Source organism: Mustela nivalis (genome assembly GCF_964662115.1).
Source record: "Mustela nivalis genome assembly, chromosome: 14".
NCBI classification, from domain to species: Eukaryota; Metazoa; Chordata; class Mammalia; order Carnivora; family Mustelidae; genus Mustela; species Mustela nivalis.
This window is the reverse complement of record NC_139033.1, coordinates 70,700,276-70,714,753: the sequence shown is the minus strand read 5'-3', so window position 1 is coordinate 70,714,753 and position 14,478 is coordinate 70,700,276. Positions and strand designations below refer to the sequence as shown.

At 34.6% G+C, this 14,478-nt stretch overlaps 1 protein-coding gene across 2 annotated transcripts in view; it reads right to left on the bottom strand.

Moving 5' to 3' along the window:
* SMCHD1 (structural maintenance of chromosomes flexible hinge domain containing 1) overlaps nt 1–14,478 on the bottom strand; it is a 148,007-nt gene that overhangs the window by 83,731 nt on the left and 49,798 nt on the right. For both annotated transcript variants that reach the window (XM_082698930.1, XM_082698931.1), the window contains 7 exons: nt 12,709–12,822; nt 12,024–12,130; nt 10,966–11,048; nt 10,681–10,794; nt 6,618–6,695; nt 6,419–6,538; nt 2,962–3,106 (listed from right to left, as the gene is read on the bottom strand). In XM_082698930.1, the coding sequence (XP_082555056.1) occupies nt 2,962–3,106; nt 6,419–6,538; nt 6,618–6,695; nt 10,681–10,794; nt 10,966–11,048; nt 12,024–12,130; nt 12,709–12,822 (761 nt within the window). The remainder of the gene's footprint in view (nt 1–2,961; nt 3,107–6,418; nt 6,539–6,617; nt 6,696–10,680; nt 10,795–10,965; nt 11,049–12,023; nt 12,131–12,708; nt 12,823–14,478) is intronic.

The window sequence follows — 14,478 nt, the reverse complement described above, 5'->3', positions numbered from 1 at the left end:
TTAAGCCGCTGCCTTCGGCTCAGGTCATGGTCTCAGGGTCCTGGGATCAAGTCCTGCATCGGGCTCTCTGCTCAGCGGGGAGCCTGCTTCCTCCTCTCTCTCTGCCTATTTGTGATCTCTGTCTGTCAAATAAATAAATAAATAATCTTTAAAAAAAAAAAATTTTGCATGCTGAGAATTAAAAGTAGATCCTATAAACTTCAGAGAGAAAACACAAAAATGAAAATTAATGAAAGTGATTTTAAATTTAATCAGCAGAAGTAGAAGCTAAAAAGCAAAAATGGAGCAATGCATTCATAATTTTGAGGAAAGCAAAAACGGAACAATGCTTTCATAATTTTGAGGAAAATAGCGTTCAACTTTCAATTCAATCAGGTAGAAATGAGGCATTTTTGGAGCAATAACTTTCTCTCACATGGACTCCATCATAGGAACCTAGTCAAGGATGTGTTCAGCAAAAAGAGAAGAAACGTGGGATTCTTTCAAAAAAAACTGGAGAGCCATGAAAAGTTAAATGCCAAATAAAATACGCCACATAAAAGACTCACAAATAAGGAATATTTCTTTAGGGCCCTGAGAGCCATATCTCTGCATTGTAATCATCAAAAAATGTACAGCCCTATCTCCTAGTTTCCTGGGCCTAACTTCCAGTCGGCTGACTCCAACTTGCAAATCCCACAAGCAGTGACAATGATACTTAGCCATTTAATCTTTCAAAATGAATGTAATGAGTGCTAGCCATTTATCCATATAGAGGAGTAAGATTTCCTTCAGTCTTTGCAGTCTCTGTATTGGATTGCCCATGATAATCACATTCTGGTTTAATGTTTAGTCAATAGTAAAACTGTTTTCTTTCTCTTAAATTCTGAAGAAGTTTTCAAAGTTGAGGGTAGGTTTTTATTTATTTTCCTAACACAAAAGACAGAGGGAATCCCCAGGATGAAGGTGAAGAAAGATCACAGAATGCCAACTACAACAACCAAAAACAAAACTAACAAACAGAAAAATCAGTACAAACTGTAGCACATCACAAGCTCCAAGGGAGAGGTTTCCAAAAATATGAAACTGATAGATTATCTATGCACTCAAAACATCTTGAGAAGAGACCAATTTGGCAAAGTTTACAGGTTAATTTAGCAATTTAGCAAAAAAAAAGTGTAGTAGCAACAAAGTTATACAATAAAGCGACTAGTATTTATAAAGTGCAATAAAGCAAGTTCTAAATACTGACCAACCCACAATATAACTTTTATCAAGGAACAGAGGAACAGGAAGGAAGCTTACTTGGAACAGAAGTGGTATTAAGAGAATATGTAATTGTCTACAACCATTAAGTCAAGAGATAACACCTAAAACTGAAGAATGAAGAAACAGCAATGTAAAATTTAGATGTATGGCAATAGTTACCAGTAGATTCAAGTAAAAAAGTCGAAAGGGGTTCTCTGAGAAGTGGACTGTGGGTGGGGTACAGAGGACAGGAGGAGGAGAAACTTTTTTTACAATAAGCCTTACCACGCTACTTGACTCTTTAAAGCTTCATGCATGAATGATTTTTTTAAATTCACATAACATTGAAAAACAAAAACAACAAAAAACCCCACTAAGAAAATGGTCTTTGTTGAAGACAAATTCACATGGCCATGCCACCAGGATTTTTTTTTAATTAAGTTCAAAACCCAAAATATAAACATGTATATGTGACAGAGACTTCTCCTATAAGAATATCCTATCAAGGATAGGATGATGGGAGTTATAATCAATAATGTGTCATATAATGCACTATTATTTTTCCACTTTTGACTAGAAGGATTACTTCTAGGGTTTTATTTTTAAACAAACACATTTAAGTGTTCAACTCTTGCATTACTCTTTAATATTCAAATGTATGCAACAGGTCAAAAGATAATCACTTTTTACAACTTAAGAGAACATAGAACTAAAAAACTCATTTTGAATTCTTTTTATAACTATATATTGTTTTTCAAGAACTTAACCATGCTACAAATCTAACCACTAAAGTATCTCACTAATCTGTGAGCTTCTAGAAGACAAATACTATGTTCTTATTCACTTGTGTATGTCTAGCTAGCAAATGCCTGGAATACAGCACATGATCAGATGATTAAGAGTGAAAAATTACAACAACAAAAAAAAAGAGTGAAAAATTACAATTGTAAGATTGTTAGACAGACCCTTTAAAAAAGAACAAAAAGTGAGCAATTACAACATGAGGGGAAAAAGTACATAGATACAACAGAAGAAAACATACATAAAAAGTGGGCTCAAAATGATCAATTTGGCAGCTAATGTAAAAAAGAAACACTTAGGATTCATGCTCTTGAGAATGAGAAAGAATTTCCCCCAAGGCACCTTAAAAAGATTAAGGGGGAAATAGTGAACATCCTCAATCATACCACCAAACACACACTGTTAAGTTTCTCAGAGTTATTTCTTAACATAAGCCAATCACAATATTGTAAAGAACTATTAAATAAAGGTAAATTCTATGAAAAGACCCAAACTTTCATGGAAATCATAAACTTTATTGTTATGGTTTTAAAAACAAATAAAAATAAATTGTATTACCAGGTTTAAAACCTATTAGAGTGACCAGTACCACAAAGTTTAAGTAGCCATAATTTTATATAGTACTGCCAAAAAAAAACCCCCAAAAAACAACAAAAAAAAAACAACCAGAGTAAGACAGAATTATCGGTCTCACCTTAACAACTTTCACAGTATATTCAGTCAAAACGTAAACTTTAGTGAAGCACTTTATGTATGACACTGTAGTCACAAAGCATAGCTCAGGCTAACTAAATGCCCCAGATATTATGAAATACACTAAACACTTTAAATGATACATGTGAAGTTAAACATATAAATAATTTAAGCTAAAAAAAGAAGACTGAATGCTCAGTAAATATGAAAAGTCACATATAGATTGATCCTTCAAATTACCTTGCTTCAAAAACTGGCTGAATATCACTTCCTAGTTGACTAGTATGACCAAATTCATCCTGAAATTCCAGAGGGATATTGAATGGGACTCCAACACGAAAAGGAGGATCCATAAGACCAAATGAAAACTTCTCTGGTTTACCCTCTTAACAAAAAAAAAAAGTAAACATGATAATCAAAATCATTATAGCTCAGAAACAGCCATATTTTATATACAGGAAACTAAACTATAATAAAGATGGCATTTTAAATCTTTAAAAAGCTATTATAAATCATAACTATAAGCCACTTGGGAAAAGTTAGATCTTTATCTCACTATTCATAAAAGTAAAATTCCAGAGGTAGAAAAAAATTTTCTTACATTATGAAATTATTAGAATAAAAAGTCTATAACATTATCATAGGAAAAACTAAGGCAAAACACGACATCACCCCGCCCCCACCTTATCTGTGATTAATTGTAGTCTGGAGGCAGATGATCCTATTTCTGATATACTGTCAAAAGGTCAACAGAAGCCTAAAACTATGTTACCATTCTGAGGTCACTGACCTCACTTCATCTTACCACATAGGCATATTATCAGTTTGCATCATCACAAGAGTGAGTATAGTAGTACAATAAGATATTTTAAGAAAGAAAAAGATTGTATATTGTTATAATTGTTCTATTTTATTGTTAATATCTTACTGTCCCTAATTTGTAAATTAAATTTCATTATAGGTATGCATATAGAGAGGAAAAACAGTATATATAGGATTTGGTAACATCTGCAGTTTCAAGAAAACCACTGGGAGTGGTCTTATAACATATCCACTGTATACAAGGTGGACTACTGTATTCAAGAGCTATGAAAGAATATATTTGATAAAATTTAAAATACCTTATTGGTTAAAATACACAAAGTTATAAGAGATGCTCCATAGGAGAAAATATGTACAACATATGCAACAAGGGATTAAAATCCAGAATACATAAAAACCTATAAACCAGCTATTCTTTTTTTTTTTTTAAGATTTTATTTATTTATTTGGCAGACAGAGGTCACAAGTAGGCAGAGAGACAGGCAGAGAGAGAGAAGGAGGAAGCACGCTCCCTGCTGAGCAGAGAGCCTGATGTGGGGCTCTATCCCAGAACCCTGGGATCAAGACCCGAGCTGAAGGCAAAGGCTTTAACCCACTGAGCCACCCAGGCGCCCCTACACTAGCTATTCTTAAAGCGTGGCCTCTAGTCAAACAGTTTCAGCCATCCCCTGAGAAATTAAAAATGTGTATTCTAGGGCTCACTCAAACCCAGAAACTCTGGGAGTGATCCCTATAGACCAGTGTCTTAAAAAGCTCTCCAGGTGATTCAGATAGAAAGTCAAATTTGAGAACCACAGCTTTAAACTACTAAAATGGGCACAGCAAATGAATAGGTTTTCACAGATGACAGAGAGAGTCCAAGAAAGGTGAGAAGAGGTGCAAAATCTAATAAGTGAATAATCTGACCACCACCCAGGATAAATACAGACGCTGGCCAGGAATGGGCACAAGGAAACCACAACTCTCATGGTCTGTTGATGAGGATTCCCTGGGACAACATTTTGGAAGAGCAAATATATTTAAAATGTTAAGGCACACACTTGTCACCGTGGCAATTCTACTTCTTATCCATCCTAGAGAATTTCTAGCACATGTACACAAAGCACCATAAAATTTTTCCATATAGAAACATGGTTTGTAATAGCAAAAAACTGGAAATGATCGAAATGTACATTAACAGAAAATTGCTTCAGCTATAGCATGTCTATACTATGGTATATGTTCTTCAGCTACTAAAAAATGTGGTAGGGTGGTTGGGTGGATCAGTTGGTTAAGTGTCCAACTCATGGTCTGCTCAGGTCTTGATCTCAGGGTTGTGAGATCCAGTCCCATGTCAGGCTCCACGCTCAGTGCAATCTGCTTAAAATTCTATTTCTTCTTCTGCTCCTCCCCCATTTGTGCTCTCTCTTGCACTTTCTAAAATAAATCTTCAAAAGAGAAAAGAGTTCCCTAGATCTCCACCCCTCAATACACAAAACCAGTCAACTGCCTTCCTCAGCTCCAGCAACAAATAGAAGTGTATTCTCTGAGGAAGGTGAGAGTAGGGCTAAGAATTGAGGGACAAAGCACTACTAAAAGTGTCACAGTTTGCTGAAAATACCAACTGAAAGATTATATGGTAGGTTGAGACCCCCAAGAGCCTTCCCCAGCTTGCTCCCAAAATGCTGGCAGCCAGGTGTTTACCCTCCTAGCAGAAGACAAGAAGGCTCTACTTTGGGGAATTTAGACTGCCTAAGAGAGAAAGTCTAAAAATTCCCATCATCATCCTAAATGAAATAAAAGCTTTCAAATGTCCTATGATAAATATAAGCAATTCACCAGTCATGTAAGAAAGCATCTGCTATATGAAAGGGCAAACATAAAAAAAACCAACATGGAGGAAACAGACTATAAATAAAGTTTAAATGCTTCAAAAAAAGACTACCACTATTACTAATAGCCTCAGAGAATTATTAAAGATACTGAATTCATAAAGGAGGCAGAGAATGCTTTGAAAAGTGAACAGAGAATACAAAATGACAGCAGAAAGGAAAAATTCAATAGAAAGTGTAGTAGCATGTCATGCTAAAGGAATCTCCCATAATACAGGAAAATAAGAGATGGAAAGTAGAAAAAAGAGTATTAATATACCAGTCAAGATGTCCACTGTCTTAATACAAAATAATGTAGAAAACAGTAGGAAATCAAAGTAATTCAAGAAAATTTCCTAGAACTTAAAATTTCAGAAAGTAGAACAACAACAACAAAAAGATTCTCCAAACAGCTGGGCATCAGGGAAGAGGGAAGAATGGAGTGAAGGTGGTGGGCAGAACAGCTCCCACACGCAAAGGTGGGAATAGCTTTAGGTGTTACCAGCAGCAAGAGAAGAAAATGATGATGCCTTCAAAAATTTTAAAGAAATAGCTACCGATGATTATGCTAAGCAAAATAAGTGAGAGAAAGACAAATACTGTATGATTTCACTCATGTGGAATCAAAGAAACAAAATAAATAAAGCAAAGGGGAAAAAAGAGACAAAGGCAAACCAAGACAGACACACTATAGAGAACAAACTGATGGTTACCAGAGGGATGGGGGCAGGAAGATGGGTTAACTGGTAAGCAAGGAGTGCACTTGTGGTGAGCACCAGGTGATGTACAGAAGTGTTGAATCACTGTACTATACACCTGAAACTAATATTACACAACATATTAAAACTGTAATTTAAATAAAAACTTAAAGAAGAAATGCAATTATGAAGCACAATCATAAAGCCATTGTAAGATCATAATGATCACAACTGGCCAAACATATTTTATTGAATTTCCTATCTATTCTCCCCTTATTTAAAATGCCATCTTCAGTATATTATGTAGGTTTCTAGTATTTCACTTACCTTTAACAGAAAATTTAATTGCTTTTGATGGTAGTGGTCTTCCTGCATAAGTGTCTGCATTACTTTCATTCAATACAACTTGTAATTTCAATGTATAATTCCCCAACTTCTGAATATTTTCTGGACAAATTAAGAAGAAATTAAAAATCAAGTCAACATAATACTGATATAATTTTTAACTTTCAGAATAGTAACTCACCCATTTTTTTAAACCAGTAAGGCCATTTTCCTCCATGTTGACTAATATGTGAAATGATTTCTTTATTTCCATTTGAAGCTTAATAAAAGAAAAAAGAAATATTTATACCTTGAGAAACTGAATATACAACATGAATATGAAATGTCACACTGGCATCAAATATCTTTATTTGTTGTACATCTTTAGAAATTGTTTTGAAACTTCATCAAAGGATTTAAAGCTATCCTATGCACAAGTGAACTGCATAATGAAAATTATTCACTTGGTTCATTAAAATTCCTTTATTTCAATTCTTAAAAATGTTTCTGTAAATAAGATGCATTGGTACAAAATATTAGAGATAATTTTCTTTTGATATTTAAAATAATTTTCCTTAAGAGTTTCTAAGACTAAAATTAAAATATCAGCTTATTTATATAGAATTGCTGAGATCTAATGACCTATTGTTATGTGAAAGAAGGAATAAAAATACACATACATATAAAATATGCTACCTTTTTTGTAAGAAAGAGTAAGAAATAATATAAATATATTTGTTCCTGCTCAGCATTATAGCAAGAAACACAGGAAAGATAAGCCAAAAACGAATAAAATTACTACCCAAACAGGGAGAAAGTAAACAGAGTAGAGGGATGACATAACTTCTCTGAAGTTTTATTTCTGACTTTGAAATTATATAAATGACTTAAAAATTGAAAAAGCAGAATTAAGATACAGCAATTCATAAACAAAACAAAAACATACATCAAGTCGCTGACGGAACCACATTAAAAAAGGATGATTTCAAGTGACTTTGTTTTTTATAAATATTTCTTTTAAAGAGAGGAAGAGGAAATTCAAACAGACTCCGCAATGAGTAGGGAGCTGAACATGGGGCCCAATCCCATGATCCCAAGATCACGACCTGAGCTGCAACCAAGAGTCAGATATTTAACCAACTGTGTCACCCACGTACCCCTCAAGTGGCTTTATTTTTTTATTATCAGTCAATAAATTCAGCACACCTGGATGATACAAGTCATGTTCATGGATTTTTTTTTTAAGATTTTATTTATTTATTTGACAGAGAGAGAGATCACAAGCAGGCTGAGGCAGGAGAGAGAAAGGAGGAAGCAGGCTCCCTGCTGAGTAGAGTCTGATACGAGCTCGATCCCAGGACCTGAGATCATGACCTGAGCCCAAGGCAGAGGCCCCAACCCACTAAGCCCCATGTTTATGGATTATTAGGATGACAATAAATCCAACTGATCTACAGATGCAATATAATCCCTATCAAAACCCAATACCACTTTTTGCAGAAATAGGAAACCCAGTACTAAATATACTTGGAATCTTAAGGGACACAAACAGCCAAAACAATTCTAAATAAGAAAAACAAAGTTAGAGAACTCACATTTCCTTTCAAAGTTTACTAGAGTTAACAGTAATCCAAACAGTGCACTACTGGCATAACGGGAGATAAACAGACAGCCTAGAAATAAACTCCTGAATGTATGGTCAAATGTTTTTGACAAGAATGCCTAGACTATTCAATGGAGAAAGAACATGTTTCTGATTATTTGTGCTATGAAAACTGGATATCCACATGCAAAAGAAATTAATCTATTAAACTCAAAATGGATCAAAGAACTTAATATAAGAGCTAAAACAAACTAATCTTAGATTTAAAAAAAAAAAGAAAGGCTTCCTAACACTGGATTTGGCAATGACTTCTTGGATAGAATACCAAAGGCAAAGGCAACAAATGCAAAAACAGAAAAATCGGGGGCACCTGGGTGGCTCAGTTGGTTGAGTGTCTGACTCTTGGTTTCAGCTCAGGTGGTGATCTCAGGGTCATGAGATCCACCACCACATCCGATTATGCAGAGCCTGCTTGGGATTCTTTCCCTCTTCCTTTCCTCTCCCTCCCCTTCTGTGCCCCCATTTGTTCTCTCAAATAAAATCTTAAAAAAAATACACACACACAGAAAAACTGGACTACATCTGAATTACATTTTCTGCATCAAAAAACACCAATAGGTGAGAAGGCAGTCTACAGAATGAAAAGAAAGTATGTCCAAATTATATAGTATCTGCTAAGGATTACCCAAGTATAAAGAACACCTACAACTCAACAACAATAAAAACAAAAATCCAATTAAAAAATGAGCAAAGGATCTGAATAGACATTTTTCCAAAAAAGACATAGAGATGATCAATAAGCACATAACAAGATGCTCAGTTTCACCCATTATTAGTGGAATGCAAATCAAAACCACAAATATCTCACACCAATTAGGATGCCTTTTACCAAAAAAACCCCAGAATACATGTTGGCAAGGATGTGAAGATACTGAAACACCAGTGCATTGCTGCCAGGGATGTAAAACAGTGCAGCCACTGTGAAAAGCAGTTATGATAGTTCCTCAAAAAGTTACACATTAAAATTACCATATGATCTAGCAACTCCACATCTGGGTATGTATCCAAAGGAATTGACATCAGGGACTCAAACAGATATTTGTATACCAATGTTCACAGTGGCATTATTCACAATACCTACTAAAATAAAAGCAACCCAAGTGTCCATCAATGAATAAATGGAAACAAAACATGGTACGTACGTCACTAGAATATGATTTCATGTATTTTACTATGATATCTAAAATAGTCATATTCATAGAGACAGAAAGTAGAACAATGATTACCAGGAGATTGTGGGGAAGGAGTGATGGGGAGTCTGAGTTTTAGTCTGGGATGATAAAAAAAGTTCTGGGGATGGGCAGTAGTTAACGGTTGCACAACAGTATAAATTTATTTAATGCCAATGAACTGTATACCTTACAATGGTTAAAATGATAAATCTATGTTTTATATATTTTAACATAATAAAAAGTATTTTTGATTGGGAAAAAAAAACTATGAGGTAGGAGAGGCAGGAGAGTCAGAGTCACAGAGAGACTGGAGAATGTTACACTACTGACTTTGAAGATGGATAAATGGGCCACAAGCCAAGAATATAGATTCTAGAATGTGGAAGAGGAAAGGCTGCCCTAAAGCCTCCAGAAGGAATACAATCCAGCCGACACTTTTTTTTTTTTTTTTTTTTGACAGAAAGAGAGAGAGAGAGCCCAAGCAGGGGGAGCAGGAGAGAAAGAAAGAGAGAGAGAGAGGGGAGCCCAATTGCAGGGCTCAATCCCAGCACCCTGGGATCATGACCTGAGCTGAAAGCAGATGCCCAACCGAATGACCAAGGCACCCCCATCAATACAGCTGCCACTCTGATTTTAGTCAATGAAACCCATCCTGGATGTATGATCTACAGAGCTCTAATAAATATATGTTGTTCTAAGCCCCCCCTACCCATACACAAAGTTGGAGAAGTACAATGTAGAGGGTGACAGAGGACAAAAATACAAGTATATCAATAAGTTAGCCAAACAGCCAAGGCTGAGACACCTAACAAATTTATACAAGGTATAAATAATAAATGATCACTGATTAGTTTTTAAATGTTGGAAATAAACATACACTGAATAAAATAGTGTGTCTTTAAAATTCATGGATGAGACACACAAGTATATAATGATAGAACAGATTATTAAATATAAGAAGTAAAAATACTTTTAGGCAGTCAAGACAAAAACAATGAACAGGAAACAAACAAGACAATTCAAATCAGGGAAATACAAGATGAACAATATCCAGTTCTCTTCTACCAGGCCTCTAATTTAAACCAAGTATTTCTACCCTACAGGTTCAGAGCCATAGTTTTTTTTTTATTTATAATATATTTTGTGGATTATCTAATCTGAATTCCTATCTAGTACAAATTCCTATAAAAATATACACCGTATCTTATTTTAGTCCATAGTTAGCAACTTGGGAAAATTCAGACTAGAGTTTAAAAAAAAACAAACAAACAGAAAAATCATTAAAAAATTTGTCATAACACATTTGAAATTCTGAACTTAAATCTACTGTGCTTATCAGAGTGCTAAATCAATGATTATATGAAGATATTAAAACCTGTATTACACATTTAAGAACAATATTAAAGATCCAAATTAGTTTGCATACTTACAATGTAATATAACTTTGAGCTCAACCAGGAGTTTCTTTGACCCTCCATGACTTGTTCCTGGAAGCTTTTGCATTGCTTCCCCTTTTTTATTCAGTATTTCAATTCTTAATGCACCTATCAGTCCAAAATTTAAAATAAGAATGTCTTAGTTACACCCAAAAAAAAAAAGGGATGAGCCTGCTAGGTCTTAATAATGCATTTTAATTTGTCACGGTCTTTTACAAATTAAATACATAAAGCACATCAAAAGCATTTTTTCCATATTAAGAGGGGAAAAAAACATACCAATGGGGGTTCCAGCAGGTCTAATCTCATTTGGCAATAATTCATCTCCTTCAGGCCAAGTTACTGACAATCTATCAGGGAGCCTATTATGAAACAAGCACATTAATGTTTCCTGAACTATGTTAATTATGGTCTTAATGAGATAAAGAGAAGTCAATGGAAACTTGAATATTTATTTCTGATATATTTTGAAAGGTTAAAGCTATACTTCTATATGTTAATAATCTATAAATTTTTTCCTCCCTAACTATTACTATGACTCCTGAAAATCTCTTGGTATTAAGAATCAGGAATTGTCAGGATTTGTCCATTTTTTGGTGGTTTTCTGCTCTTTTATAATACAAGTTACCTTTGGAAGAGAAGATAAACTTTTAAAAAGAATTATTAGTGAGATTCACTAAGAATCAAAATGACTGCATCATTAGCTACACCCGAGGTACAAACAGGGGTGCCTGAGCAAGCATCTGCCTTCAGCTTGGGTCATGATCCCGGGGTCCAGGAATCAGGCCCCGCATCAGGCTCCCTGCTCGGCTGGAAGCCTACCTCACCTTCTCCCACTTCCCCTGCTTGTGTTCCCTTTCTCACTGTGTCTCTGTCAAATAAAAAAATTAAAACCTCAAAGAATAAAAAGGAGAGCTACAAAGAGTTTTGTTTTTCTACTTTCCTTTACTTCTCTTGTACTATTCCCCCCATAAATCTTTACCAATCTCACCTAACTAATCTTAACCTCTCAACAGTTACTACAATTTTCTTCTAGTTGTAGGTCAAACCAAGTTGTTTTCTAACATACCAGATTCATAGTGCCTCTAACAGTAACACTTTAGATATAGAAAAAGGAGGAAATTTTATACAAAACAAATATAGGAATCTGTTTCACAACCAGAGCTCTCCTTTTTTTTTTTTTTTTAACAGCAAGAAGTTCATCACAATGTATAAATCTAAGACTACAAATGTCCTATTATGTGTCCATAACAACATATTCAAGAGCAGTTAAAAGCACTATAATTCATTTTCTGCTTTCTTGTTATTCTTATCCTGCATTTTGAAATGTGAATTACCTTGCCATTTCATCTTCTACATATTTTTTCACAGCTTTCTCAGCAACTGTCCTATCGAGCTTTGCAATTGGCACAGTTTTTATTTCATCATACAGTGCCTGAGGTTCCTGGAAAAAAAAAAATTTACACCAACATTTCAAAAAAAAAACGATTCAAATTCGGCTGCATAAAAACTTGTTTCTTTGGAAGAAACATATTATACCCTAATTCAGTATATATATAATAGCTATTATTAACATTATACCACAGAGTATATTTCTATTTTTCATGTAACCTCCTTAGGCATAATTAAATATCATTCAAATATTAACAAGAACATGGGAGAAGGATAAAGCCCACTTTAGTTTTGGAGTTATTCACTCCTGAGAAAGAATTCTGGCTCCAATTTTTACTCCAACGTGGATGAAATGTTTTTACAAATTTACAATGCTTTACAAAATCACTTGGACAACTAGAAATAACATACGCATGTTTGTTAAATGTTGGGCATCCAGATATTAAGCTTTACAGATTATTTAAAACACCAAATAAGAAACATAAAAATTCATGCTAACAATACTTTATCCAACAGTAAAAACCAAATGCTAGCAAAATATAAACTACAGTATCTTTATTTCAGCATTAAACAAAAGTAAGCAATACCAAGAGACTTTCAACAAAAATGTTTTATTACTTGCTATCTTACCATTGCAATCTGAACCTCTCCTCCCGTGGCATATACTTCTCCATCATGATCACCATAGAGAAAAAATTTTACTATGCTTCCATAAAAGAGAGGGAGTGTCTTGATTGTCTTGACCTAATATTTAGTTATTGGAAAAAAGGCTTTTAGTTTTTACTAAAACAGGCTTAATATTAACAACTATCTCATAGAACTGTTTCATTCAAGGGAAAAACTCGGTATCTATCAGAAAAATTACTGAAAAAAGCATCCTAATATTCTAATAAAGTTATATTTATTTATATTTACTTATGTAAGTTTTCTACTTACTCTTAACAAATCTCCGTAAAGACACAGTGGCTTCTTCATACAAAAATGTCATAGCTTTGCATGTTTTCTAAAAGGTCCATAAATCCTTCAAAGTTAATTATGAAAGCCAATATCCTTCAAACCCTTTTTCTCCACAAAATCTTGCTTTCAGACTATTGAACAGTAATTACAAACTCTGACAAATTCTTCCTTTTACATTAAGTGGCTTAAAGCTTGCTAATGGTATTTCCTTACTTGGCCTTAAGAATCTAAGAATAAGGGATGCCTGGGTGGCTCAGTTGGTTAAGCAGCTGCCTTCGGCTCAGGTCATGATCCCAGCGTCCTGGGATGGAGTCCCACATCGGGCTCCTTGCTCAGCGGGGAGCCTGCTTCTCCCTCTGCCTCTGCATGCCATTCTGTCTGCCTGTGCTCGCTCTCTCCCCTTCTCTCTCTCTGATAAATAAATAAAATCTTAAAAAAAAAAAAATCTAAGAATAATTTTCATAGAAACTCCCAAGAAGGACTACCATAGTTCATACAAAAATCTACTTTCTCAGCTCATTTCTTAACTATTTCCTTCCACATACAACAGACTGCAGGATAATCCAACTTTATTACTGGCTGTTTTGCTGCACTTAACCTCTATCATTGTCTGTGCTCAGATTATGGTCTTTGAGAAAGCACCTTACTCAACAACCATACAGAATTTGACAGAAGTGATCACTTCCTCTTCCTTGTAACTCTTCCCTTGACTTCAGGGATACCATATTCTCCTAGTTTCCTTATATCTCATCAGTTTATCCATTCTATTTTCCTTCACTGGCTCATCCTTTTCATTCTAACCACCCCCATATATTGGAAAAACCAGGCTCCAGTTACACACACTACTTCTCTGGTGATCACATCAAATTCCAAAGCTTTAAATATATGATGATGACTTGAATTTACAGAATCAATGGATGCCCTTTGACCTCTGTAATACTTGTACAAGAATCCAAGTCTCTACCTCTTTCAAGGTCCTTACAAATGCACTTCTTGCCCAAAGAATTTAATGATTTGCTCTTCTCCCAAGGCCCATCCAAAGTCAGAAAATCCTCTCTTCTCCCTCCAAACTGCCAAAGCAGTATTCATCTCTCTTTCCATAGCACTTATTCCCTTCTCATTTACTATTACGTATATTTAGGTTATGTCTGATTTTAGACTATCATATCCCCAAGGATGAAAGACCTCACCTAGATCTCTTCATTCTCCATAATATGGTCAACAAGCAGACTTACAAGTTGGCATGCTCAATAAAAATTTATTTAAAAAATTTGTTATTTCATATCACATAAAAAAATTAAGACTCGGCATTTGAGTAAAGTTTAGTGCAAGAAAAAAATAAAAACTTTGCTAATTGAGACTTTGGGGGAACAAAGAGTTTTCTAAAAACTGCCATGCTAAATTATATAATTAAAATCAGTTTGTGGGGCACCTGAATGGCTC